General features: G+C 50.5%; 1 protein-coding gene across 5 annotated transcripts in view; it reads left to right on the plus strand.

Moving 5' to 3' along the window:
* Positions 1-27,535, plus strand: part of CACNA1D (calcium voltage-gated channel subunit alpha1 D) — a 419,352-nt gene that overhangs the window by 351,957 nt on the left and 39,860 nt on the right. For all 5 annotated transcript variants that reach the window (XM_040994635.1, XM_040994637.1, XM_040994639.1 and 2 more), the window contains 10 exons: positions 847-906; positions 3,431-3,537; positions 4,804-4,891; positions 5,736-5,843; positions 5,928-5,980; positions 8,391-8,537; positions 10,086-10,287; positions 12,432-12,590; positions 13,787-13,897; positions 22,580-22,663. In XM_040994635.1, coding sequence (XP_040850569.1) covers positions 847-906; positions 3,431-3,537; positions 4,804-4,891; positions 5,736-5,843; positions 5,928-5,980; positions 8,391-8,537; positions 10,086-10,287; positions 12,432-12,590; positions 13,787-13,897; positions 22,580-22,663 — 1,119 coding nt within the window. The remainder of the gene's footprint in view (positions 1-846; positions 907-3,430; positions 3,538-4,803; positions 4,892-5,735; positions 5,844-5,927; positions 5,981-8,390; positions 8,538-10,085; positions 10,288-12,431; positions 12,591-13,786; positions 13,898-22,579; positions 22,664-27,535) is intronic.

Genomic DNA, 27,535 nt, shown 5'->3' on the forward strand with positions numbered 1-27,535 from the left:
GGTCTTGGTGAGCCATTCACAGTGCGCAGTCTTAGGAAGTGGTCAGGCTTCCTGCGAGGGTCCCACAGGTCTCATATCCTCAGTCCAGTGTCTCAGGACAAGAAGGTTCCCCACAAGGGACTGTCAGGAGTTTATTGAAGAATAGATGGTGTTTTCAGAAAGTCTTAGCTACATGGCGAAGACTGGAAATACATTGTAGTGTCTGTCTGTTCTTTGAGTTGGCACAAGCTATCAAGTGTGAGAGGCCGAGCATTAGGCAGGGGTAGGCCCGTCAGACAGCCTCTGCCCAGCAGCTCAGTCAGCCCAGAAAAACAGCTGGGGAAAGAGACTTCACTGTCTAATCCAACAGGCCAGAGTGCTAGGGACACATGCAAGTTAACAGTGCCCTGGGGTCACCGAGGTCTCTGTTTTTCCAGTGACCTGACACCCCGCTGGAGGGCCACATGCTTCATATGAATGAGAACTGTGCATAAGGTTAAAAAGGCAAAAAAATAATAATGTCTATAGGGCTGTCATCTCACTGGTTGCCACAAGTAACTTATGTTGCGCTCTGATGAGAAAAAGTTGATAGGCACCTGGAGAAGGGAGCCTCTGAGACCAGAGACCAAGAAGCCTCAGCAGTGAGTGGCTGGGGAGGCAAGGATGGCCAAGGCCTTGCCGCTGGGGCAACAGCTGTAGTTAGGCTGTGGTGGGTCTCAGTGAGCGTCTCTGCACCTGGCCTCTGGACAGCAGGGTCCCCCTGGGAAAGGGGGGCTCTGATGGCACGTGAGGGGCTGGCCCGTGGGTGAGTCATGGTCATGTCTACCCAGATGCTGTTGTCTCATTTCCACGTGTTGTCCCTTGCAGATACTGGGTTACTTTGACTATGCTTTCACAGCCATCTTTACTGTCGAAATCCTCCTCAAGGTAATGTCCTTTTCCTTGCTCGTGGCCTGCTGGAAACGGCCGTAGCCGTAACAGTTGCACCCGTGTGTTTGCCTTGCAGATGCTAGGTTACGCAGATTATGTCTTCACTGGTACTTTTGCATTTGAGATCATTTTGAAGGTAACAGGTTACCTGGCCGTGTGTTGAAGGACCTGCCCCTCCTGCGTGTGAGACACAGGAAAGCGGCGTGAAGTGCTTTTGATTTTGGATTTTTTTTTTTTTTAAACTTTGGTCTTCTGTGATAAAGCTCAATTCTTTTTTGAACCAAAAGCCTTTTTTTTTTTTTTCGGTTAACCATTCCAGCCTGTTTTTGCCGTTTTCTTTTAACCTGTATTTGCATGTAGGAGGTGCTTTGACTTTATGATGATGGTTGGAAATTATATTTTGTTCTTTAAAAAAAAAACTATTTCTGGAAAATGTCAGCTGGAAGCTTTTCCAGGTGTCCAAGTCAGAGGAAAAGTTCTTATGTTGTGGAAGGAAGGTCACCCTTCCTATTTTCCTGACTGCCTTATGCTTTCCATGTCCTAATACAGTGACATGCTGTTTTCTTGCAATGGTACTTGCAAGGCAACCTGAGTCCATTTGTGTTTCTGTTTGTTCTGTCCATTTTAATGGATGGGCTTACATTTATACAAATGAAAGGGACACCCTTCAGACAAGACTACTAAATGTAGTGCCCATGCATGAGCCCATGGCTGCCCTCATTGCGTGTACTGCCTGCAGCAGCCATGCCACAGAAAGCTCATTCTCGCGTGCCTGCAGATCTGGAGGCCCACAGCAGTGAACTACAAACTACAAGACCTGGGTCCCTGTGGCTCTGGGCAAGCGTGGCCTGTGAGAACCAACAGAGAAATGGTTCCCTGGCGGGGGATGAAAACTTGCAGCCTCCATTTTCTTTAAACTCCTTTGGGGTTTGTGTCACAGGAGAAATGTATTTTAGGTAGAACTTAAGCTCTTGATAACTATAAAATGAAACCTCAAATAACCTGATCAGTGGTTCTCTCTCCACCCACCCAAACTTTTTTCTCACCTTTTGTCATTATTCTTCAATCATGTAAAGCCAACCAACCCCCCCCCCCCCACCTGCTTAAAATAGCTCCTCTACTCCTGGGATTGTGCTCCCCTCCGGAAGCTGAGCAATATGGCAGATGCTGCTCTTGGAACTCAAGAGCCGAGCCGTGGTGGCTGCCTGGGGTTGGGGCCCCCTAGTAAGAGCCCGGGTGCAAAATTCAGGGTTGGGGTTGGAATGTCTACTTGCCACTGGCCTCTGCTACCACCTCAGCTTCTTGTCTTTCACTTGCTTTCTCCTCCAGCCTATAGGAGAGACGTGTCCTGATTAGCTCCATTTCCTGGGTAATTGAGGTTTTGTTTTACTGTCCCTGTTGTTTTTTATTTTTTTTTCCTAAGGAGGTAAATGAATATGTTTACTCTCTGGCTTCGGAGAAAATGAGATTCGGGGTTATTTAAAAAGGAAAAAAATGATTGTACTTTACAATGCGTGGAGATTTGCCTCAGTGACTTAAATCTCCCAAGTCATTCTTCATTTCGAAGAACGTTGTAGAACGAGCTAAGCCAAGGAGGATTCAGAAAGTGAGGACTTACCAGGAAGTTGCTGGCATCTGAAATGCCAGGTCCCGGGGTCCAAGGGGAGCCTGGGGAGGCTGGGCGATGAAACTTCGTGCAATTGCCGTTGTCATATAAGAAAAGGGTTGAGAAGTGGCAGGTCCCCAAGACTCAGGGTAATGTTTCCAACTCTGCCTCTCCTCCCCTGTACTTGTCTGAAATCCCCCCTGCACATTTTGTTTTTAATAAATCATGAAGTCTCTATCTTTTTGCCCTTTTTTTAATTTGGGAGGCTTCCTTATTCTCGTTCTGTCCTCAGTAGAAAGCACCCCGGAACACTTCACACGGGTGCTGCAGGTATGCAGGGTGTGGGGCAGGAAAGCCGTGAGACAGACCTAGGTGAGATCCATAGGCTCCTGGCCCATGCGAGGATCAGGGCCCACGTGAGAGCCCTTGAATGTTGAGGAACCAGAGGAGAAGTAGGGGACGCATGTGGATATGCACATGTGGATACGCAGTGCTGGCTCCCTTCTAAAGAGAGCCCTGTAAGCACTCCAGGCTTGTGCTGTTGCAAGGCATCCCTGCCAGGACTTGGGCTTCCTTGGCCCAAGAGGTCAGCTCAGCGCTCCCTGCCTAGCCGAGTCATTGGAATGCCAATTCCATGCTGACACAAACAGGCTTGGGGAGGGTGTCCTGAGACAGGCCCATTGGACGTGCCAGCCATGCACTGGCCGTTGAAGTCTGTCAGTGCTGTGGTGAAGTCTGCACTGCTCTCTAGGGAATCATGCTTGAAATAAGGTGCCCTTTTCCTGTTCCCATGGGAACCTGCTACTCACCTAATGCACACCTGTCACTTGGTGCTCACCACCTCGAGAGTTTGTGAAGAGGCCAACATTTCTTTTCCCCGGGGACGCAGTCACCCACCCTGGATTTTGCTTGCAGATGACAACATTTGGGGCTTTCCTGCACAAAGGGGCCTTCTGCAGGAATTACTTCAATCTGCTGGATATGCTGGTCGTTGGGGTGTCCCTGGTGTCATTTGGAATCCAGTAAGCATTTTCAGGGGAGATGGGGGAGGGCATGTGGAGAGAGAGAGAGAGAGAGAGTGTGTGTGCGTGTGTGTGTACGCATGCGCGCGCCTAAAACTTGTAGATGGCATGGTTATGGAAGAAATTATTGCAGAAACTGTAAAAGTTGACGTCACTCTAGTGAGATACTGTTTGATTGCCTAGGATTGCTCAGTTGGCTTCTGGGCTGTGAAGCCCTATGCATCTAGTTTTCTTTCTGTGCTGGCTGTTGAACTGGGTCCTTTCCTCTCTGTGCCATTTGCTTTTAGCAGACAGTGAGAGATGTGTAGATGGTGGGGGGGGGAGGCCAGTAGCTGCCCCAAGGCCTGGGCCCTCCTGTGCAGGAGAGGCTCAGAGCAGTGACCTTGCACGACCCCTTCTGCCTGGACAGTGCAGACTTCCCCAGATGTCCAAACGTGCAGCCACTGTGACCTCCTCTGACCTCTAGTACTCCAGCTTGGGGGAGAGCTGAGGCTGAAAGCCAAGGACCTAGGAGCTTTCCATAGCTTTTCGGGGTAACAACAGAGCCGCATGCTGTGTCTGCCTGCCACTTCCCTGCGATCTCTAGGGGACAGAGCCTCCCAGGGGGAACATCAGGTGGCCTTGCTGTCCCACTGGCCTCTGAGCTCCTGACTGTTCATACTCCTCTGTCATGCCTGTGTGCACATACCTGAAGCCAGCAGTCAGTGGAGAGGACCAAGGAATCCTGCCTGAGGGTGCCCTGAAGTTACAGCTCACAGGGAAACCTGTACCTTCCCAGCTCTGATACATTCCCCAGCTGCAGCTCTGGGCCACTTTGACCCCCAGCATGGCCCTGGTCACCCCTAAGCATCTGCGTGCTGCCTCCTCTCCCTTGGAGACTTTGTGGAGGCTACCCCATTGCCGTCTGTCTAACCCTTGCATCTCCTGTGAGACTTGTCAGGCTCTCACTGCTGCCTGGGAGGTCTTTCTAAGCTGCCTACCTCCACCCCTGCCACATTGCCCAAAACTTGCATCCAGAGTTCTGAAGCCCCAAAGCCAAGTTCAGCCTAGCATTCACACTGAATGAGAAGAGCAAAGCCAAAGGGTCGGCTGCGTGTGTGTAATGTGGGCTGCGGGGAGAAGATAGTCTGTAAGTCTGGGGCAGAGACCAGCAGGGCTCCAGGGGATTCTTGCAGGTTGTACACTGGTGTGAAAATGAAATGTATGAATGCATTCTGTCCACCCACAAGACACTCGACTTACTGTCTTACCTCACTTCCTCCTTAGGTCCAGCGCCATCTCCGTGGTGAAGATTCTAAGGGTCTTAAGGGTCCTGAGGCCACTCCGGGCGATCAACAGAGCAAAAGGACTTAAGGTTCTGATTTCCCCTCTTCCAAAGCTGGGCTGGTGCTGGGTGGGACTTGCTGTAGGCACAGATTCTTCTTGGCTAGGATGGCTTGGGTTATCTGCTTGCCAAGGGCTTGTGGTATTTATAAACAAGTTGTTTCCTTTGTGTTTGGTCATTGATGTTACTTTCTTTATGATCACGACCCATGGATTACTGTTCCATTGTTAGTAATAGTTTGCAGATTCCATAAAAAGCTGGAGAGTTTGATTCTTCCTTTAGTGGTTGGGATCCCTGTGGCCCAAGTGCCAGGCAGTTGCTATCCCCAAAGATTTTTTTTAATTGTTTTTGAGGATTTATTTATTTTTATTGGAAAGTCAGATATACAGAGAGGAAGATCTTCCTGTCTGATGATTCACTCCCCAAGTGAGTGCAATGGCCAGAGCTGAGCCAATACAAAGCCAAGAACCAGGAGATTCTTCCAGGTCTCCCACATGGGTGCAGGGTCCCAAGGCTTTGGGCCGTCCTCGACTGGTTTCCCAGGCCATAAGCAGGGAGCTGGATGGAAAGCGGGGCAGCCGGGATGGGATATGGGCCCATATGGGATCTCGACTTGTGCAAAGCGAGGACTTTAGCCACTAGGCTATTGTGCCAGGCCCCAAAGGTGGTTTTGTTGTTGTTGTTGTTGTTGCTTTTGTTGTTTTTACCCTGATACACTGTGGGGACCTTCCTATAGATGACTTGGAGAACGAATGACAAAAGGTACTGCAGAGTTGGAAAATCACATTAAAAACATAACTGTAGAAATTCGGGGCAGGTGCTGGCTCATCCCAGCGGCTACCATGACGTGCTTTCCCTGCTCTTCCACCCGCAGCACGTCGTCCAGTGCGTCTTTGTGGCCATCAGGACCATTGGCAACATCATGATCGTCACCACCCTCCTCCAGTTCATGTTTGCCTGCATCGGGGTCCAGTTGTTCAAGGTAGAAGGGAGCGCCTGCCTGTGTGAAGCCAGGTGTCTGTCTTGGAGAAGCCTGCTCTTGACCATCTGTCTGTTTTGTACCCAGGGAAAGTTCTATCGCTGCACAGATGAAGCCAAGAGTAACCCTGAAGAATGCAGGTGAGTGTCCTGAGAAGAGGGGGCAGTGTGTAAGAACAAGTCCACAACTTGAAGGACTCACTCACGTTAGCATCTCGCGGGAGTTTTCAGAATGAAGGAAGAGAGGCCTATGTGGGGACGGGGCAGGTGTTGAGCTGAGTGGTGAAGCAGCACGCATCCCTCATCAGAGTAACTGGGTTCAGTTCCAGCTCCCAACTCAGCATCCTGCCAAGGCAGGCTCTGGGTGGCAGCAATTGTGTCTCAAATGATTTGGCTCCTGGCTCCCACCCGGAGACCTGGCTCCCACCCGGAGACCTGGCTCCCACCTGGAGACCTGGCTGCTACCCAGAGACCTGGCTAGCGTTCCTGGGTCCCACCGGCGTTTGGGTAGTCAGCTAGCAGATAGGAGTTCTCTGTGTGTGGTTCTATTTTTTCTGCCTTTCAAATAAAAAGAAATGATGGACATGTAGAAGGAAGCGAGCACACTTAAAATTAGGATCACCAGGCTTGTTTGCTCTGCTTGGCAGGTAATGATTGTGTTTTGTTTGGTTTTCTTTGAATTGAGGTGAGAATCACATTGCAGAAGATTCACCATCTTAACTGTATAACTTGCTGGCATTCAATACAGTCATATTGTATAGTCAACAACACCTCCATTCATCTAGTTCCAAAACATCACGCTTTCATCACCCCGAGAGAGTGGATATTAATGGATTTTGATGCTTGTTGATGTTTCCATAAACTGGAGGAGGAAAACCCTTAGCTAGCAATTGTGAAGTGCCCCAGATTGCTCCCCTTGCAGCCAGTGGACAGTGTTCCCTCAGGTCAGCACCTGCAGCTCAGCTCGCTGCTGTCCTTGGACTGGCCACCCCGCCTAACTCATTTTTTAGTTTCCTTTCCCCTTGCTTCTGTTAGTCATCCATATGTTGGCTGGATTTCCATTCGCAGTGGCAGTAGAGAGACAAAGTAGGAGGCATTTGTGGTTTTTGTTCCAAGATGTCCAGGGACTGTGAAGGCAGGCCTGGGGGCCTCTAGCCAAGCTTTCAACTGGGCAGAACTCTGCATTCCTGTACCCTAGAGATGCAAATAAACTCTGGCTGCTGGTGCCATGTGTACTGATTCAGGGTTTTTTGTTTGTTTGTTTGTTTGTTTGTTTGTTTTGCTTTTTTAAGTGAAAGGTGTGGTCATAGAGCACCAAATGACCCAGACCTTGGCTGTGCAACTCGGAGGTGCTGACACAGGCTGCATGGAACATGCACCCCACAACCTAGCACAACAGCAGTGGTCCCTTCCCTCTCCCAAGCCTCTGCTTTCTTGTGTGTGAAATCAATATTTCAGATTCGATTCCATGTTTCCTGCCAGCAATGAAGTTCTACCAAAAATACTGTGGTGTACCAGGGCCAGGTGTTTGATGTAGCCTTTGAGATACCCCATTGGGTGGACTGCATGTTGGGGTCTTCTGGTGTTAAGCTGGCTGTTTCTGATCAGGCTTTCTGCTTACTCATACTCCATGACATAGCAGGTAATAGGCCCTAAGCACTCGGGTCCCTGCCACTTGTGGGAGACCCAGATTGATTTCCTTGCTTCTGGATTCCACCTAGCCCAGCTGGAGCTATTGCAGGCATTTTGGGGGATGAAGCATTGGATGGAAAAATGATCTGTCATCTATCTATCCACCCACCTACTTCTCCATGTCTCTCTGCCTTTCAAATCAAATTTAAAAATTTAAAAGAAATCCAGTATGCCAGAAAGTTTGGAACTTAGTGTGGAGAGATTAGGTTAAATCTGAAGCGGGGCTTGTGCCCAGGTCTGTGTCCCAGAGCTTATGGGAGTCTCTATTGTCGAAGCTTTGATTCTTTTTTTTCCCATGTACTTTGAGCCTATTGTATGTGAGAGATATTGAATAGTCAGTACTTCTTATTTGTTGGCTGATATGAGGGAGCTTTAGAAAATTCCTGGAAAATTGGATTAAAACATACTTTTGTTGTAGTTGTAAAAATTTTGAAATCCCCATGCATGTTTTTTTTTTCATAATGGGCATTTTTTGTGAACCTCAAAAAGGTGGATTTCAAAGCGTTTTATATCAAACTATGTTTATCTTTTTATTTTAAGACTACTTACTTGAGTGGCAGAGACAGGGATGAAGCTGGGTCAGAAAGTCCCTTTGTACTGTAGGGAAAGGAGATCGGCCTGCTGGCTTTGGACCCTGCATGGCACTAGTGGTTCATTGGTTGCTTGGTTCCAAGAGGAGACTTCAAAGACAGGGTAAAGCAGCACCGCCTGGCCCTGCCCAGCTGTGCAGTTCAGCTGGCAGCACAGTGGGAGCCCAACAGGCAGGGCTGGGGCCAGACACCCAGACAAGTGGTTCAGTGCTAACTCTACCTGTCTCACATGAAACTCAAACACAACTCAAACTTCTCTCCCTCCCCAGGGGCCTTTTCATTCTCTATAAGGACGGGGATGTCGACAGCCCCGTGGTCCGGGAGAGAGTCTGGCAGAACAGCGACTTCAACTTCGACAACGTCCTCTCCGCTATGATGGCGCTCTTCACGGTCTCCACATTCGAGGGGTGGCCTGCGTAAGTACAGGGCTCACACGCTCCCCAGGGAGCTCGGGCCCAAGGCCTCTGTGCTAGAGTGGTGGATGGCAGTCTATCTGTCTGCAATCAAGGTGACAAGTGCATAACATGAAATCTTCCATTTTAAGTGAACATTTGGTAGCACAGAAAAGTCAAGGAAACCCTCCGTGTCGGGGATGTTTATCAGTCACTTCTTGGCCCATAGAGGCTCTTCTTCCTGGTCATGGCAGGGTTTCCCTGCAGTGGCCTTCCAGTTGGACTCTGGGGTGCATAAAGCAGTATTTGGGTCCTGGGCAGCACCTCTGGATGAGACTGGACAGTCTTTTCTGTTCTTCCCTGAGAGCGTCTTGTTAGTGTCCCACACAGTCCACTGCCCTGGGACTTAGTACCAGGGTGTGACAAGCATAGTTGCAGCATTGTCTCAATACAGTTTCTCCCTCGACATGGAGAGAGGATGGTTAACAGGGTGCATGGGAGGAATAACACTCTAAAGGTCTAACACAGTAGGTTCTCTGTGGTTGACAACAATTAATGGCATCTTTCAGAACAGCTACTGGAGAGGCTTTTGCAGGTTTCCAGCACAAAGAAAGGACAAGCATTTAGCAGTTGCCCCGATCTGATTGCTACCCTGACACATTATACCTCTGTGTTAAAATTCATACTGCACCACATGTGTACATTTGTCATGGGTCACTTACAAAACTAGCTCCAATCTAGTAGGGGCACCAAGGAATCCAAGCAGGAAGGGAGAAGCTGTGTGTCCTAGAGCCACAGAAAGCCCAGGCCTGAAGAGTGGCTGTGGTTGGATGGGTTGTGTGTGATGGTCAGGAAGGCAGAATAAAGCAGAGTACAGGAGGCAGGGGCTCCCTGCCCTCCAAGGGGGGCCTAAGCGGGGCAGGACTCCCAGTCTCCAAGGCACTGACCATGGCACTGTCTGTTATATGCTGTGCAGTGGCAGCTCAGGGTGGCTACTGGGGTGAGAGAACAAACTTGGGACCTGGAAGAGCCAAACTCAGCTCCCGGCTCTACCACTGAGGTGTGTGACCTTGGGTGCTTGGCTCCTTGTCTGAGCATTGACCAAATGGGGTCAACCTTGGTGTCTGTCTTTCTAGAAGGTACATGAGGACCCCATGAGAGGATGCCCACAAATGGTGTATGCCCCACACTTGGGGGAAAGTGTTGACTCTGCATTAGAGTGGAGAGATCAACTGAACTTGCGTCTTCCTGGCATCTGTGTTCCAGTTCAGGGATCCTCCCTGCAGTTCCTTGGAACTGCAAGCAGGGTGCTTGCAGCTGGTCTTTGCCATGAACACACAACTTTCAGTTCCTGCAGTGACTTGTGGGCAGAGCACGAGTCTTCTGACTGGTTGACTGTGAAAGTCATTCCTCAGTGATGGTATGCCAGGTGCTGACTGGGTTTTGGAGTGGGCGCCTGTTGGGATGTGCGTTCCTTGGGAACAAGGCTTTAAAACTCTGGGGACATTGGGAAAGATAATGACTGGGCTGGCCTGGCATGTCCTCATGAGGTTTCTCTGCCCCCCTCCCCAGGTTGCTGTATAAAGCCATCGATTCCAATGGAGAGAACGTGGGCCCCGTCTACAACTACCGTGTAGAGATCTCCATCTTCTTCATCATCTACATCATCATTGTCGCCTTCTTCATGATGAACATCTTTGTGGGCTTTGTGATCGTGACATTTCAGGAGCAGGGAGAGAAAGAGTATAAGAACTGTGAGCTGGACAAAAATCAGGTTAAAGTCACACGCTGTTTGGGCTTCCATCCCTGTGCCAGGGCCGAGCATCTGCTCTTCTGCCTTCCTCCCCAGCTCCCGTGGGCCGCCCACCTCCCATCCATCCCTGCGGCTTGGGCCCCATTCAGAGCACACCCCAGATGCCCACACACACATCAGACTTTTGTAATAGTGAGGTCCACCCCTGGCCCACTGGTGAGGAAGATGGTGTGGTCTCATTCCCTAGAGACAGCTCAGTATCTTGGGTGACATGTGTCTGTCCCATTGCAGTTCTCATAGTCCCTGCTGAGAGAGCCTTTCATTCATGCTTGGGGCTGAGTTTCTTGACTTAGGTCAGGTGGGGTCATTCTTGACTGTGGGTGCTGCCGCCCTGTGCATTGTACAATGCCAAGCAGCCTCCCTTGACCCCTGGGTGCTTGGAGCACCCCCTTCTCCCAGTAAGGAATGACCCCAGCTCCTCCAGACCCTGCTGAATGTCCTCTGAGCATGGGGTGGAGTCCTGGAGAAGGGAGGGTTGCTCTTGATGTGTCACTGCTGACTTTAGGGGAGGTGCCCTGTCACCCCACAAGGACAAGGCAGTTAACTTTCAACTTGGGACTAGATTTGCAGTGCCCTTGTTCCTTCTCCATTGAGCCCCTCATTTCAAGCAATCTTGTAGACAGAGGGGCCTTGGGTTGTAGTTATGGTGGCCCCACTCTGTCTGGACCTGCTCTGTGACATGAGGTGTGTCCCGCTGCTCTCTGGGGTTTGCCCCCTTATCTGCATGGGAGGATTGAGGAGTAACTCTCAGGAGGTCCAGCTCAGCCCCAGTGTGGTGATGGTGAGGGCAAGATGCTGTCAGGGGAATTTCCCCTCATCTCTATCTTGAGCATCTCTGCTATGTTGATGCTGCAGTAAGCAAGAACCTTCTGGCCATCAGGCCTTGCAGAGAGGAAGTGGGTGGGACATGAGCAGGCATCCTGCACCTTGGAGGAGTGGGACAATGTACTGGTAGGGTTGTAGGGCTCGGCAGGAAGTCCTTGTAGACTCCACCTTGAGGCCCCCCAAAAGGCCAGGACCTGCTGTGTTCCTATGTCAGTCCTTGAGATCCCTGGAGCCCAGGCTTTGAGGTCAAAGTTGCACTGAAATCAGGGCCAGGGAGTCTATCAGCAGCCTGCATCCAAATCCAGGCAGCCTAGTAAGGCCTGAGCTGGATGCCCCCTCCTGGAGGCTGAGCTGGATGCCTGCCACCCACCCCACCCCCCACCAACCCCCATCTGGGCTGCAGGATCACTGAGCTTGCTGCAGGGGATGGAGCAAGTATCTGCTCCCAGAACAAGGGAACAAGGAGGTGCTCTAGCTGAACCTGAGCTGAATTTCCCCTTCCCAGACCGCCTCTGCTGACCACAGCTTGGGGATTCCGAGATGTGCCCAGTGTGCTCCCACATGGATATTTTTACAGTTCAGCCCTCCCAAGGGGTGTCTCCTCTGAGCCTTCTGAGCAGCCATAGCTGCCATGCCTGCCACCATGTGGCTTTCTCTCCTGGAGGGCAGCATGGGCAGGCAGGCTGCAGTCTCCGAGCCACTGGTCCTAGGGAAAGGCAGCAGTGTAGTCCATGCCAGGTCCCCCAAAGCTCTGCTCATTGGTACAAGGAAGCATCAAGCTGTTCCTAGGAAAAGAATTTAGGATACATTTTTGATGGTACAAAGCATTTGAAATCTATTTCCAGTTTATCTTTCATAATACGCATTTCATTTTTTTTGGAAGACCCCACATAAGCATGGATTTGAAAAAATTTGCCCCCAAAGCAGCGTATCTTTCAATTTCATGTTCCACACTCTTTATGAAGTTCCTATGTGTATGCTGCTGGAGCTCAGCAGAGATGGTTGAAAGCTCAGAAATGCAGGTTCCTTAATAAGCAGAGTGTGCGCTCCTCCAGCTCCCAAGGTTGCTAAGCTGACCACAGACAGTGCTGGGGGTCCCGCCCTTTCAATGATGCAGGGTGACACCCATGGCCCCTTCACTCCCGCTCCCTGGCGGTCATTTTTGCAGTGGCCCACATACCCTGTTTTGGGGGGTGCCTTGGGAACTCTCACCATTGTCTCTGTTCCAGGAAGTGCTCAGAGCCCCACTTTCCCTCCCCCACCCTCTTCTGCCGTTACAGCGTCAGTGCGTTGAATACGCCTTGAAAGCGCGTCCCTTGCGGAGATACATCCCCAAAAACCCCTACCAGTACAAGTTCTGGTACGTGGTGAACTCTTCGCCTTTCGAATACATGATGTTTGTCCTCATCATGCTCAACACACTCTGCTTGGCCATGCAGGTAAAGATGGAGACAGCCGCGGGGGTCAGGTCTGGGCATTGCGCACAGCCCCCAGTGCCCAGTGCTCACAAGAGCAGGGCTGTGATGTCTCTGATGCATGTGGGCTGTGGTGTGGCCAGCCTCCTGTTCTGGCTGGCAGTTGTCACGGTAGGATTCAAGGTCACTTTGTGTTAGAGACTGGCTGGACACAAGGCCCTAGGTGACACTGTGCTGGAACGTGAGCGAATGTGGTGTTTGACTCTGCTTCCTGGTTTACGAGGGACTTCTGGGGTCAGCCAGAAGCTAAAGAGATCAAAGCTAGGGGAACTTGATAGGCACGAGTTTCTGTCCCTGATTGTTATTCCCTGTGCACTGGGAGAAAGTTCCTGGGACTCCCTAAGCCTTTCTGTCCTGTTGGGTAGGATAGGAGAATGTCTGACACCCACATCAGCGATAGTCTACGTCAGGCAAGCCGGTCAAGCACTCGGTGTTGAAAAACAAAACCTGAACCACATGCCTGTTGTTGGAGGCTTTCAGTCCAGGGATGGAGAGTTTTCTGACTGGAAATGCAGATAGTTCTGCCTTCCAACTGGGCACAAGGATTTCAGTGCACTCTAACTGACCAAGTCAGATGACGGCGGTGGTGAGCTGTGGAAATGGTCACAAGTTGTGTTACCTGGTAGCTACTGTCCTAGGACAGAGAGTAAAGACCAAGATCCGGAAGTGCTCTCGGCTGTGACTTTAAACATGCCAAATCTTGTTGCTGTCTAGAAAACGGGACAAAAGATAGTGAGGGACCATGCTTCTGGGACTTTCCCTAATGTAAGAAATCTTCCTGGTGATAAGGACCGTGTAGGAAACAGCAGGTCTGGGTCACTCTCTGCTTAGAAGCTATCCCTAACCAAATCTACCTCTACTTGTAAACATCCTAGGGGTGTCTGCATTGTGTCTTGGCCTATGGCCAGACTCTAAGCCCTGCCAAAAGAAGGGAGTCCAGTCCCCTGGTCCTGAGCAGAGGACATTGATGCCTGTCCCCTCATCATTTGGTCATCCTCATCTTGTCACAGACCCCTGTGCTTGATGGGCGTTCTCCGTATGGCCTCTCAGTGTGGCACGGCTGTCAGGAGTGGGTGGGAGTCCCCAGCCAGGCGAGGGCACAGGGTCTTGGCCGAGGTGCTGAGCCCTGTGCTTCCCTCTGCCCTCCCCGCCGCCCACAGCACTACGAGCAGTCCAAAATGTTCAATGATGCCATGGACATTCTGAACATGGTCTTCACTGGGGTGTTCACCGTGGAGATGGTCCTGAAAGTCATCGCGTTCAAGCCCAAGGTGAGTTGCTGGCCTTATTCTCCAGAGGCTACTGTGGGTCCGTCAGCCCCAAAGAGGCCCCCCACTTCCTGCTCGAATTAGGCCAAGCAGTGCTAGCTGGGAATGTTGAAATTCAACCGGGGATTCTGTAGACACATAGAGAAAAAAAAAAAAAACAACTCTGCAAAAGCAAAACCTCAGGCGAATGATTCTTAGGAAAAAAAAAAAAAAAAAGAGGGAAGAGAGAATTGAGAATCTGTAGAATAGAGGATTCTGCAGCCAGGCTCCTGCCTCCAGCGCAGTGTGCCCTGCCATGTAAGGGAACCCTGCCTCGTGACTTGAGCCTTGAGGAAGGATTCAAACCTTGACTGCACAGAAGGAACTTGGCCCCAGTTGTGCTTTGATATTGGCTGGGGCTCCAGAGCTTCCCATTCGGCTTTAATGGCAAGGTCTGCTGCCAGCCATAGCAACTCTCCCAGCCAGCCCTTCTTATATTTCCCTTAGAAAAATTTCATTTTCCTTTGAGGTACAATATGACATGAAATATTTGAATCCAGCATGTTGTATTATCTTTGAGCCTGAGTGTAACTGCCGTCATGGCTGTTGACAGCTGTGGGGCAGACAAGAGTAAAGTTTGGTGTCGAAGAGCTCAGTTCTAGAACTGGACTGGATTCAGATCGCTTCTCTGCCACTTATTGTTTAGAAGGATGGCATAGCTAGCTGGTTTATGCCTCTGTTTCCTCATCCATAAAGTGAGGACGCTTTGGTGGTGCTTGTCAGGAGGCACTGTGAGAAGTAAAGAATTACTCGGTCAGCAGTACCTTGGTGGGTGCCCTGTACTGCCAGCATGACTACAAGGATTGCCACCACCACCATCAGACGTTGGCACTGCCTCAAGCTAAAGTCCCAAACTGAGGAGCCGAGCTGAGCTGAGCTGTGGTCTGTGGGACCCTCACTCTCTCATTCCTAACACTACCCATCACTCTTAGACACCATGGCAGAACCCAGGGCCCCAGCCACTGGTTCTCTGTTTGTTGGGTATCTGACAAAACTAATTTCAGTAAAACATGGGTTAAGAAATGGATGGTTCCCTGTACTCCATAGTTCCATAAGTGTCTAATTAAATTAATTTCTATGCGAACTTTATCAGATCTTTGTGGACCAAAAAGAAAGGACATTTGTAAGTGATTAATGGGGGCAATTGCAGTGGGGTCAAATTCGGCACCTTATGCATGGCCAGGTGTTGCCTACTGTGACTTGTCCATATCCACGTCCATCAGCATTCTCCCCTTTCCCCAAGCCATCCTAATTCCCTTTGGAATTTTGGTTTGCTTCCCTCCTGCCTCTCTCTCTACTTCTTTCAACAATATTTGTCAGGACTGGTGGAAAAGGTTACAAAGGCAGAACATGGCAAGCAACTTGAGAAATTTGCCCAGAAAACAGCTGGGCACCATTTTCCCAAGTGCCCTGTGCCCTGTCTTCCCTCGCCTGAGGCTCAAGCTCTGAGTCTGTTGAAGGCTTGGCCCGGCCTTAGGGAAGAGCACATTCACCCAGCATGTGTGACCGTGTGTGTGTGTGTGTGTGTGTCTGCATACCTGTGTGTTTGAGTATGTGTGTTCACATGCTAGGGTGTTGCAAGGGACTCACAGACCAACCAGTAAACCCATGCCTCAGTGGCTGGTTGCTCTCAGTTTGCCCAGTAACGCTCCAGAGCGAGAGGAGGGTTTGGTGGTGTGTGAGCAGACACCCAGGGGAAATGAGTAAACTGGTTAATAATCAGTACTGATACATCAGAGTCTTCAAATGGGTGATTTCCGCTAGAGATGGAACTGCTTTGTAGTTTAACTCAGCAAAGACATTTCTGTGGCATGAGATTACAACAGATGGTTTAAAAATCTTATCTTTTAAGCCCACTTTACATAGACTTTAAAAATATTGTTGTGTGTTTATCTGAGAAGCTGACAGAGAGACAGTTTCCATGCACTGATTCCCTCCCCCCAGGAAGCATAGTGACCAGGACTGGGCCATGGCTAGGAACTCAGTTCATGCCTCTTGGTGCATGTCAGGAGTCTAAGTACTTGAGTCGGCACGGTTGCCTCCCGGATTCTGCATGAGCAAAAGCTAGAGTCAGGTACCTGAGCTGAAAATCAAACCCACACAGTCTAACAACAGGATGTGGACAGGTGAATCACCAGGCCACTCACCAGCCCAGAGAATACTTGGAAAAGAGTAGCACAAGTTGCTTGTTTGCCCATAGGACATATGATTTGTTGTGAAGACACAAGTGCCTGGATGCACTGGAAAGAATCAACTCCCCAGAAAGCAAAGCTCTCAAAAATCCTTCCTGAACTCTCTTCGCTTTCTCCTCTTTGGTGTTCACAAGCCAAAATAATCCCTGACCATGTGAGAAGCAGGTCCCCAGGAGCTACAAGTGAGAAAAGCAGAGTGGAAAGAGGCAGAAGATCCAGAGCTGGGAACTTCCACAGTGGAGCAGCAGCGTCCTTGCTTGGGAAAGGTTGTCTGAGCACTGATCCAACCCGGAGGGTGGTGAGGAACCACAAAGTAGGAGAATCCAGGAACAGCAAACAGGATCCTAAATCTCCTGTATTCCTTCCCCAGGGGAAGACCTCCCCCCTTGTCCCCTCTGCATGGTGTGCTCAGCCTTGCATTGACCATGCCATCGTAGGGTCTTGAAGGGGGAGCTACCATTGACATAAGAGCCAGCTCTATTTTCTCCAGCCTCTTCCTCCTGCAAGAGCTTTCCCTTCGATTCTCTTATTCCAAAAAGGGAGATGGAGGAAGCAGGGCCTTTTCTGGCGTCTCCATCCAGCAGGTGCATGGTGTGTTATGCAGGTGGCAGAGCTTCATCTTTGGCTTGTTTGGAGGTGGGCTTGACCTTGGTTCTACCTTGAGGTTATCTAATGATTGCCTCTGGTCACTAGAGCCTGGAAGAGGGAAAGACAATCTGGGTTTTGGGAAAGAAATCAGGATTTCAGAGCTGTCCTCTACTGCTGCATGGAGCCAGTGCACAGTGGGCCCTGGGTCACCTGATCCAATCTGTCCCCCAGGGCAGGGCCTCTAACAAGAAGAGAGTGTCCTGAGAAAGTCCCAGAAGTCTTCCCAAAGTACGTTTCCCACCTCCCTGGCGTGGAAATGGATGCTGCCTTTAAGCTCTTTCGGCAATCACATTGATGCCAGCTGATTCATGGTTAAGGCTATAAAACATCTGCATGTCCTTACAATGCTACACTGGGATTCCAATGGGCCCCATCCACTTTTCCCCCTCAGTGGCCAGGCCTCCCCCACACTCCTTCCTTGTGAAATGCATCCTGCGTGCAGGGCTTCCATGTCCCTCTCTATCTCGGGCAGTCCCTCTCTCTGGTGCCTTCTAAGGTATCTCCCTGCCTCTGCCTATACCCTTGCCTTTGTCCAAACTCCTGATGGTACCAGCCACAGATTGATGGAGGCAGAAAAAAAAATACTTTTCTCAGTCTAATATTCAAAAATCCTGCATGAGGACCCGGCATGGTGGCCTAGTGGCTAAAATCCTCGCCTTGAACGCTCTGGGCGCCGATTCTAATCTTGGCAGCCCCATTTCCCATCCAGCTCCCTGTTTGTAGCCTGGGAAAGGAGTCAAGAACAGCTCAAACCCTTAGGACCCTGCACCCAAGAAGGAGACCTGGAGGAAGTTCCTGGCTCCTGGCTTCAGATTGGTGCAGATCTGGCCATTGCAGCCGCTTGGGGAGTGAGTCAACAGATGGAAGATTTTCCTTTCTGTCTCTCATCATGTATATCTGACTTTGCAATAAAAAATAAATCTTAAACGTTTTTATTTAAAAAGCAAATCCTGCATAAAATCCTGATCCAGTTACACTTCTGCCTCATTTCCTGCAACTCCTCCGTCCCCACCCCACCCTACTCCCAAAGGTACCCAGTCCATGGGCTCAGCAAGCCTGTCTGTCTGCCATATTACCTCTTTTGGGACAGCACAACCTGAGCCAGCCCTGCCCTAGCAGTGCATGTCTGAGATGCTCGGAGTGTGTTATCATTGTCACACCAGTCCCTGCCCATCCATCTGATCCCTGGTGAGCAGCTGCTCTGGATCATGGCTTGGCCTTCTGTCCACAGCGCCTCCTGTGAGACCTGCTACCTGGTGCTGATCCAGAAAGCTGATGGATGAGCAAAGCATAGGATGGAGGAACCCCTGGGTACAGCTGTTGGTATCAGATAAAGCTTGTTTTCTGTCAGGGGATTTTGGAGTAGAACAGAAAAGCTGAGGTGGGAAGAGAGAGGTGGACATGGTCCTTTAAAAGCCATTTGACCTTGGAAAGGTATATACTTGTTAGTTTCTGCGAAAAGTTGACACTTCCAGGTCATCACCTGGGACAGGCACTGCCCAGACAGCCCTGGCCAGAAGTTGTTATGTGACCGACTGTTGTGGTCAGTTGACAAGTCCTGGTGCTGTCTGTGGCTTCTTCAGACCTTTAGGGTAGAGAGAATCCTGGCAGCAAAAGGAACCTGACCTTGGATTGTGTTTTGTTGTTTCCCATTTGCAGCTATTCTGTAGACATTGCTTGTTTAGTCTAAGAAAAGTGAGGGCCAAGGTTCTGCCCACTGCTGGGCAGCAGACAGACATTAATAATCACAACAGGCTTCTTGGGAACTGGTGTTTGGCCCGCTGGTTAAGACACCTGTATTCCACATCAGTGTCTCTGGGTTTGAGTGCCTGCTCTGACTTTTAACTCCAATTTCCTGTGGTTGTAGATGCTCCAGTGTGGAGTAATGGCTCAGGTAATTGGGTCTCCACTATCCAGGTAGGAAGGCTGGAATTGAGCTCCTGGCTTCAGCCCTCCTAGCCCAGCCATTTTGGACATAGGAAATAAACTGTTGAGTGGGAGCTTACCTTCACAACTGAAAAATATTTTTTCTTCTATTATTTTCCATGGTAGACTTTTGTAAATATAGGGATTCCTCCATTCCCATTCTCCCCTCCAGACATTTTCTCCTGCATTATAATAGTACTATAGTCCCTTAGTAATAGTTACAAGTTTAACTTTTTGCTACTTAAGTGTATCATGACATGATATATATAGGCAAAGGTAGAAAATCTAGTATCGTACCGTAAAGGTATACTTGAATGTTTTATTGGGAGTCCGAGTAGAACTGCACACTGCAACATATCTTTACTTCCCTGTATGCTAGTCTTCATTGTAAAGTTCATCTATGAGAATATATGTATATACGGGCTACCTTTTATGTCTAATTATTTTGTAATTTGCATGAAGCCTGTCTTAAATCAGAACATATGGTATTTGTCCTTTTGGAACTGGCTTATTTCACTAAGCCCAATGGTCTCTAGTTGGAGCCATTTGGTTACAAATGGCAGGATTGCATTCTTCTTATGGTTCTGTAGTATTCCACAAAGTAGATGTACCACCGTTTCTTTATCTATTCATCTATTGACAGGCATCTGGGTTGTTGCGTGTTTTCACTGTTGTGGAGTGCAGGTTGCCTTCTCATATGCACCTTTCCTTTGATTTGGGTATGTATGCAGGAGTGGGATAGGTGGGTCATATATGATAGGTCGATTCTCAGTTGAAAAGACTGCATACTAACTTCCATACGGCTGTACCTGTCTATACTCTCACCAACAGATGAGTAGAGCGTCTCTCTCCCCACATCCTCTCCAGCAGTTGTTGGTGGTTGATTTCTGTATCTGGGTCATTCTCACTGGAGTTAGGTAGAACCTCAATGGTTTTTTATTTTAAAAATTAAAAACAAATTTGCTTGAAATTGTGGAGCACCTTGGCCCCAAAGCCCATATTACTCCAGTTCAGGGTTTTACATTTCCAGAGTCAGAAAAGTTTCTAAATAGTAGGGGTTAGTGCAGATGGAGCTGGACAGAAATGATCATAATTTGACTGCTGATTCCACTCAAGAGGCCCAGTAAAACCCGTCACTGTAAACCTGTCAGTGCTGGCCAGCTGGGAGAACAAGGAGAAGGGCCCACGTCCCGTCCTCTGGTGCTTTGGATGGGAAAGGGTGGTGACACTGAGTCATGCTCACTTGACAGAGATCTTTTTAAATAGAAGGCTACTGAGCAGGGAGCCTATGTGTAGGATGAGAAGGGGGGCTGGCATTTTCTGCCTCCCCTGGACTCCTGCCAGGGCCACCTGCTCAGAGCCACCTGCACCACCTCAAGCCTCCTGTCATCTGGATCAGGGATGTCATGAGAGTGAGGACGTGGGCACAGTTTTACGAGAGTGAGACATTTTCTGGAGAGCAAGTCATAGTTCCTAGCAGGTTCCAGGACCTAAAGGAAGGACAAAGTCCCTGTCTATCCACGCACATGGATTTATCCACTGCAGTGCCCCAGGCTTGCTTCTGGAGAGAATAGCATTATAGGCAGACTGGTAATGCAAATCACACAGACAAATCAGACACATCCACAGAGAGGAGATGAGAGAGGCTGTTCAGGAATAAAATCCCTAAGTAGGAAAGAATGACATCCCACATATACAGGGTGAGCTTAGCTTCAGCAGATCAGGAGAGAGGCAGAGTGTGTCATGGACAAACCGCAGTGTATGCTCCAAATAGCAGGAAAGAAGGCAGGATGCTTGGCTTTTCTGTTTCACTTTATTTTATTTGAAAGAGAGAATCCCGCATCTACTGATTACTTTCTTGTTCCTTTAAAGAGCCAGAGCTGGGCCAGGATGAAGCCAGGAGCCTGCGACTCAGTGGACGACAAGGGACCAAATACTTGAGCCAGCGTGTGTGTTAGCAGGAAGCTGGGTTAGAAGCAAAGAATAGGATATGGGCACCTGAAGCAGTATCTTATAACCGTCCTGCTCAGGACCAACCCCAGGGATGTTGGTTTTTTTCTGTATGTGACATATTCTGGAGGTTTTCCTGCTGCTCATGATCAGGACTTTGATGAAGGCATCCATTCATCCCTAGAAGACTCCAAAGCTGTCTTGAGCTTCAGAGTTACTGCTCAAATCCATGAAGAGAAGTTGAGGTCTGTGTAATCACCAGCGAGAGACTGCTTGCTGCCTCTTGGAAGTGATGCCAAGAGAACCTAGCATGTTTACAGTGGGAAAGACACCCTGTGCTTCTTAGAGGGGAGGGAAGGCCGAGGTGGTCAGAGAGCTGCAGTTGGTTGGGGAAATCATATTTGGGAGGAGACTCAGAAATGAGAGTGTCCTAGTTGGGTCTCCTATAAGTGCGACCAGAGGGATTCGCAGCAAACACGACAGACATCCCTACTCCAGTTATCGTGATGGTCGACACGTCCACGTTTCCTAGAGTGTCACCAGAGGCTGCTCCTCCTCAGCCTGGGGATGATCACAGGCTCTCAGGACCTGACAGTTCAAAGGACCTGCCATCCTGTGTTTCTTCAAGGAGCGCTCAAAGCACCCAGTTGTGTGCATGCTGGACTGCCCTTAGCGTCATTCAGCCCAGGCTGAAGTAGGTGGAAGATGGAGCTGTAGCCACGTGTCAGACTCTTAACTGCATGGAAGACTGTGGGCTGGATATGGGGGTGGGTAGCTGGAGGCAGAGAGCAAAACACATCTTCAATGTGAACCTGCAGGCAAAGAGAAGACCTGAGGCAAAGACCTGAGGCTCAGAGAAGACCCAGGACGGACTTGGCATCCATGCCAATGGAGTTCCAGGAATCGGGAGGACCAGGAAGGTTCCATCTGGTAGCTGATGTGGTTCTGACCTTGAAGGAGGAAGTGCATTGGGGTAGTTAGAGAATTGGAGTTACTGGGAAGCAAGGATCACAGAGGCATCTGGGGATAGTAGAGAATCTGGCTATGTTTTTGAAAGGTGGAGTGGAGTCCTCTTGGCCTGGAGGATGGCAAGGAAGGGAAGAGAGCCGAGTTGATTCAGGTGCAAGAGGGAACCAGTTTGGGGGTCCCTGAAGGCCAAGAGGAACCCTCAGTTATCTCCTCATCCTTCTGTACTCCTTATCCACATGAGGGTACTTTAGAAAGTTGGTGGAAAATTAACTTGCTCTTGATGCCGGAACAGTTTGGAATCCACACGTGATCTTTTCGTGGAACATGTTTCTCCTGAGCTGTTTGAAGACCCGTCCCCACCCAAGGACTTGCTTCAGATTCCCTGCACAGGGCTCCCCTGCACACTGCCATGCCTTTCTCCTGTAATCTGGAACCTCCTCATCTGTGTCAGCTGGGCTAGCCTGAGAGTGCACTGAAGGCAGGGAATGCTGTCGCCGTCCCGCTGTGGGGCACAGCCTTGTGATGCTGACTGGGCCGGTGAGGCTAGGCAGGGGTTGCTGGATGAAGGGGCGCAGGAGTAGGAGCAAGTACAGTGCCTCGTGATGGTGCCGTTTGAGTCCAAGAAGAGGGCAGGTGGGGAGAGCCTGATTCTCCATCAACCCGTGAAGCATAGGGTCCCCACCCTGCCCAGAGACCACCTCCTGTCTTACCGTGTGTGTGTGTGTGTGTGTGTGTGTGTGTGCACACGCGTGCGCATGTGTACAGGTGCACAGCCATGCCTCTGTATCCCTTCCCACCAGCACACAATATTGTTGACTTCCCTTGGCTTGGCCACTCCACCCAGTTACCCTGGGTGCTGTGAGGCCTTGGAGGAGTTTCTCACCCAACCTCCACACATGCTCAGTGTGATGTTTTCCTTCATCCATGCTCATGAACGTCTGCCCCCGCCTGCTCTGTCCAGGGCTATTTTAGTGACGCCTGGAACACGTTTGACTCCCTCATCGTCATTGGCAGCATTATAGACGTGGCCCTCAGCGAAGCAGATGTGAGTATGCAGCCGGCGCGGCCGCCCACCTGCCTGTGCCCCCTCTCCTCTCTCTCTGCACATTCTGTTCCTGCCCTGCCATGACGTCACCTGGACAAGTCACAGATTCCCCAACTGCACTTGATTGGAAACTAGGGTTTAGCTCACAGGAGCTGTTGGGAACGAAGCCTTTGAGGGTAGAGGTCATGGGAAACGCAAGTAGCCTTGAGGCTGACTGACCGCCACACAGCAGTCACCCCAGTAGACCGTGTGAACTAGGGGGGAATCTCATGTTATTTGCTGTGCCGGAGGTAGTACCCGAAGTGACGTGGCTATGACGTGTTTGTTGTACAGAGCAGTTCTCACATAGTCAATAGCATAATGCTGGAGTGTGGCCCTTTGATAACACTGTCCTCTTCTCTCTCCTCCTTGTGTTTCCTGTCCTCTGTGGCTTACCGAATGCTTGCCCTAACAGCACTATTTCACTGATGCATGGAACACTTTTGATGCCTTAATTGTTGTGGGTAGCGTCGTTGATATTGCTATAACTGAAGTAAATGTAAGTAGAAAACTTTGTGTCCTCTAACGTATTTTTGTTGAGTCTGACATAGAAGATGCTAGAAGTCCTACCCCATGAATCATAGACACATACTCGTTTTCCTAGACCCAAGCCAGTTTGTCTCCTCCCCTCCCCTGATCTCATCACTTTCCCCTTCCCTTTCTCCTGAAAAAAAAAAAAAGAAAAGAAAGAAAGAAAAAAAGGAAGGAGTGTGCAGCCTGGCCATTTTGGAACTGAAGCCATATCTGGAGAGATGTCAGTGACGTTCCAGGCTGGGCATTCCAGGTGTGGTCATGCTCAAGCACAGACTCTGTGACCGTAGATGGTCACCAGACAGCTTTGAGCTTCAGTTTTTCTGCCTGTCAAATGGACTTAAAAATGTGTGCTGTCATAACAACCGTGGTCCTGTGAAGGCACAGGAGGGAGACCCCCACTGCCACTTCCTGAGCATGAGGCCACAGCTGCTCATGTCCCCACCTGTACCCTGAGTTTGAGCACTGACCCTGGGGACCCAAGCTCACCTAAGACCAGTGCTGATGTGATGGGAGACTGCTCAGACCAAGTGCCAGGTTGTTCGTCAAGTCCCTTGGTGAGGGAACCAGTGTACAACAGAGTGAACGGGGCAGCAATCACCCCCCATCCCTCCCCAGATGCATGCTGAGGACTGCCTTCAACACTAAGAGAAAGGTGAGCAGCACCTCTGGCTGGGCTGCTTTGGTCTGACCTTAGCCTAGACCAGAAGTCCGGGGGCGCTGGTGTACGGGGCCGTGTCGTCCTGTTCTGACCCGGTTCCTCAGTGAGTCCCAGTGTTGTGTAGGGTGTGTGCCTTGCAAGGGGGTACAAACAGAGCAGGGAGAGCATCAGCTGGGCGGTGCTGGCCTCTACTGCAGCCCTCTGTGTCTGCCCCTCCAGGCTAACGGCTACAGAGCTAGGACTTGGCAGGTCAGTCTAGGTGCCCAAACAGCCTTTGTCAGAGGAGAGGGAGACCTCTTCATGCTCCCTCTTTGGGGCTAGGGCTCATTCTGACGTACAAGCAGTGGGACCGCCACAGCCAGCCAGGCAACCCCCAGACCTGGTAGTTCACAGCCCAAATCAGAACTGGGCCTTGGGCCGATGGGTCACCGGGGTGAGTACTCTTTACCCTCCTTGCCTCACAGATATGTCCTAGTGAGCAAATGATGTGAGTACCAGGGAAACTGCCTGAAAACCCCGGAGTGTGAGGGAGGGGCAAGAAGGTTATTAAGGCAGTTGAGAACTGCTGGTCATGTGTTGCTGAGTGACTTGAGCCTCTTCAAAGATCATGCTGCACCAAGATGCTGCAGCAGCATCTTACTAGATGTAAGTGCCCACACCTCCGAACCTCCCAGAGTGCAGGTTGGCAACAATTTCACTTTCTGTAAAGTGGTCCATAGGTGCACAGTGAAATGGCCACACAGCACTGTGTGAGTGCTGCTTGGCCAGAAAGCAGCCCAGCACCAATGGAACAGCAGAAGCATCCCAGCTGGGACTGCCATGGGCTGTGTGCCAAGCTTGTGGCCAAACACTGCCCGTTACTCATCACCCAGTGAGAAGGGCCACCCACCCTCTTTGAGGAATATTTGCTTCGGCGTTCTGGACCAGACCCTTGTGTAAGTCAGAGATGATCTAAGATAGAAGTGAAAACGCAGACAGCTGTGATCAGCAGGTTCCCCACCCCCCACCCGGGGGGGGGGCGGTGATAGGGAGTGTCAGTGCTGAGATGGGGCCAGGGTTTGTCACCAAGGAACCACCTAGCTTTGTCTTGACGACCCTGCTGCTGGCTGGTGGCTGTGGCCTGGGTGCTCTCAGGGACAGCACATGCCCAGCTTCCTGGCTGCTTCGCCTGTGCTGGAGCTGAGCCTGCCTCTCCCGTATGCCCTTGCCCTTGCATGAGGACGGGAGCAGCCCCATCTCAGATCTTTTGCTTGGGTCTGATGTCAGGGATCTGTGCAGGCGTGCACCCTCTCCCGACCATGCAGATGGAAATTCTCTTACTGTGTGTTTTAGGAGTGACTTTTTCCATAGTCAGCTGTAACCAAGATTTCCTCAGCCACAGCAGTGCCAGTTCCCCACCCTGGGCCAGTAAAATTACCCTCAAAGAGGGATCTCAGTGTTTTTCAGCTGGGCCATGACCCAGGAGAAGGTGCAAGATACCTCACTCCTCACCCCCAACATCTCCTGGCTTCTTGCATCATGTGTTTATTGAGTATCCACCATGGACAGGGCCTGGGCTAGACTCTAGGGAGACACAAAGATAAACAAGACTGACACCCTTAAGCTCTGACAGTATAAACATGTAAGGGGAGAATGCCTTCTTTCCGCACCCTTCACACACACGAGGGCCATGGTGCATGTCACATCCTTGATGGCTGTGTCCCCTGAGCTCCCGGATGAGCTGAGCATGCACACCCCCGGTCTCTTGGCTGGTTTCAGCTGCCGTCCACCCTCCCTTGTTGCAGTGTTGAACCTGCTGTGCTCTCTTCCAACTCTGCAGATATTTCTTTTCTGCTGCCTAATCAATTTTCATGTTGGTTTTGTTTTTAGAAAATTGTAGCGGCAAGTATACAATAAACCTTTATGCGGTGAAGGCACTGTCAGAGCAAAAGCGCTTCTCGAGACTGTATACTTGTTTTTGGCTTCCCCACCTTGGGTTTCCACTGAGTGTCATGGGACGTGCTAAGGATCATTCATGGACATCTAAACTGTTTCCCCCTTCCAGCCTTGGGAGTCACGCTGGGGCCCCCTCAGGCTGTCACACATGGCTCTGTGACTTTGCCACCATGATCTTCTGCAGTGAAGGACCCAGCCCAGATATGAGCACCCAATCTTGCATTTACATTTCCCGCAGAAACATTTCGGATGGTCCTTGGCATCGTCCTTGCATGCTCACCAAGTCTTCTGTACCCAGTGTCCCTTCCACCTCCCTCTCCCTGTTTGCTTGCCATTTGGTGGCTCTTCCTGGACTGTCAGAACCCTGTCAAGTTGCATGAGGATTGGGCAAAGACTGCCAGGCTCCCATTGGCCCCCTCTGTCATGCCTGCTTGGTCCTTTGGACAATGGAGTGATTCAGCCATGCGTGTCCTTGGGCTTGGACATGGCTGGTGCTGACATCAAGTCTGTTTGCATTGTCATTATAGCTCCGGAGATAAGCCACTAACATAGAGGCCACGCTGCCATGTTAGTGTTGGAGCATGTAGGATGTCAGTAGGGACCTCACTCCCACACACCCATGAATCGCCTCTGCCATGTCAGTTGACCCCGCCTGAGGCCTGGTGGCTGCCTTCTTGATCTATGGCCTGGTGGTTCACAGCTCCGTAAGCTCATATAAGGCTAAACGATGTGACCTCTCAGGGTTAGGAGGCCCTAGTATGGTCATCTCAAATCCTGAGATGCTGTTGGATTCTCTCTGTTGAGCGCTGAAGTACCAGCCCCTAGGGGCTGTCTCTAAAAGCTATCTAGGGAGCCAGTCATCCCCCTAGTCTCAGGTTCACTGCAAGTGTCCTGTGGGTGGTCCCTGAACCTGAACACAGTGTCAGCCCTCTCGTGGTCTGCCATGCCTCCCCTGCCCTCCTAAGGAAACTGGGGATGGACTTCACTGTCTGTGTCCAAGTCCCAAACCTTCACCAATTCCAAAAGAAGTCACTGCTGAGCTGAGACCACCTGGGCAGGCTTTTTGGCAGCCCCATCCTCTATAATATGCTTGACCATGCCTGCCCTGGCCTTGCCATCACATGAGTCAACCTGGGAGCACAGTCACACGCCAGACCACTATACAGGAACCCTGGAAGTGGGTCCTTGCTCAGGGTCAGCCCACAGACACCTGTAGTCTGGGCCAAGCCATCCTGGGGACCCCGCCAGTGTGTGAGATGTTCTGGCAAGTTGCACCCTCACCTTTTCCCGCCCCTGTGCTGCCATCCCACTCAGGCTCTAACCAAGTCCTCCCTGCCCACTGGCACGGAGGGAGAGGTGTGGGGAGGGCACAGGCCACACCAGAGTGCATGCGGCTTGGAGTGGTTTGCTGTCTGCTTTCTTGCATGTGGTGCTGCCCAGTCCCTCTGCAAAAGCTGCCTCCTCCTTTTCTAAAAGAACAAAAACAAGAGAACATGAATTCCACAGGCCATGACTTGTCATCCCCCAAAGAGATCCATAGAAAAGGAGACCTGCACTTTGAAAGTCAGTTTGGCTGCCAGCTCTCACGTGTTCTCAGAATGGAGGTCATGAGCAGACAGAGTGGAGCATGTGTGGGCCAGCACAAGGAGCTGGGGGCAGGTTGTGGCTGCAAGGACCACTGACTGTGGTTGCAGGTCCAGCACACA

The sequence above is a fragment of the Ochotona curzoniae genome, unplaced genomic scaffold, assembly GCF_017591425.1.
Source record: "Ochotona curzoniae isolate NIBS_2020 unplaced genomic scaffold, NIBS_Ocur_1.0 contig_908, whole genome shotgun sequence".
NCBI classification, from domain to species: Eukaryota; Metazoa; Chordata; class Mammalia; order Lagomorpha; family Ochotonidae; genus Ochotona; species Ochotona curzoniae.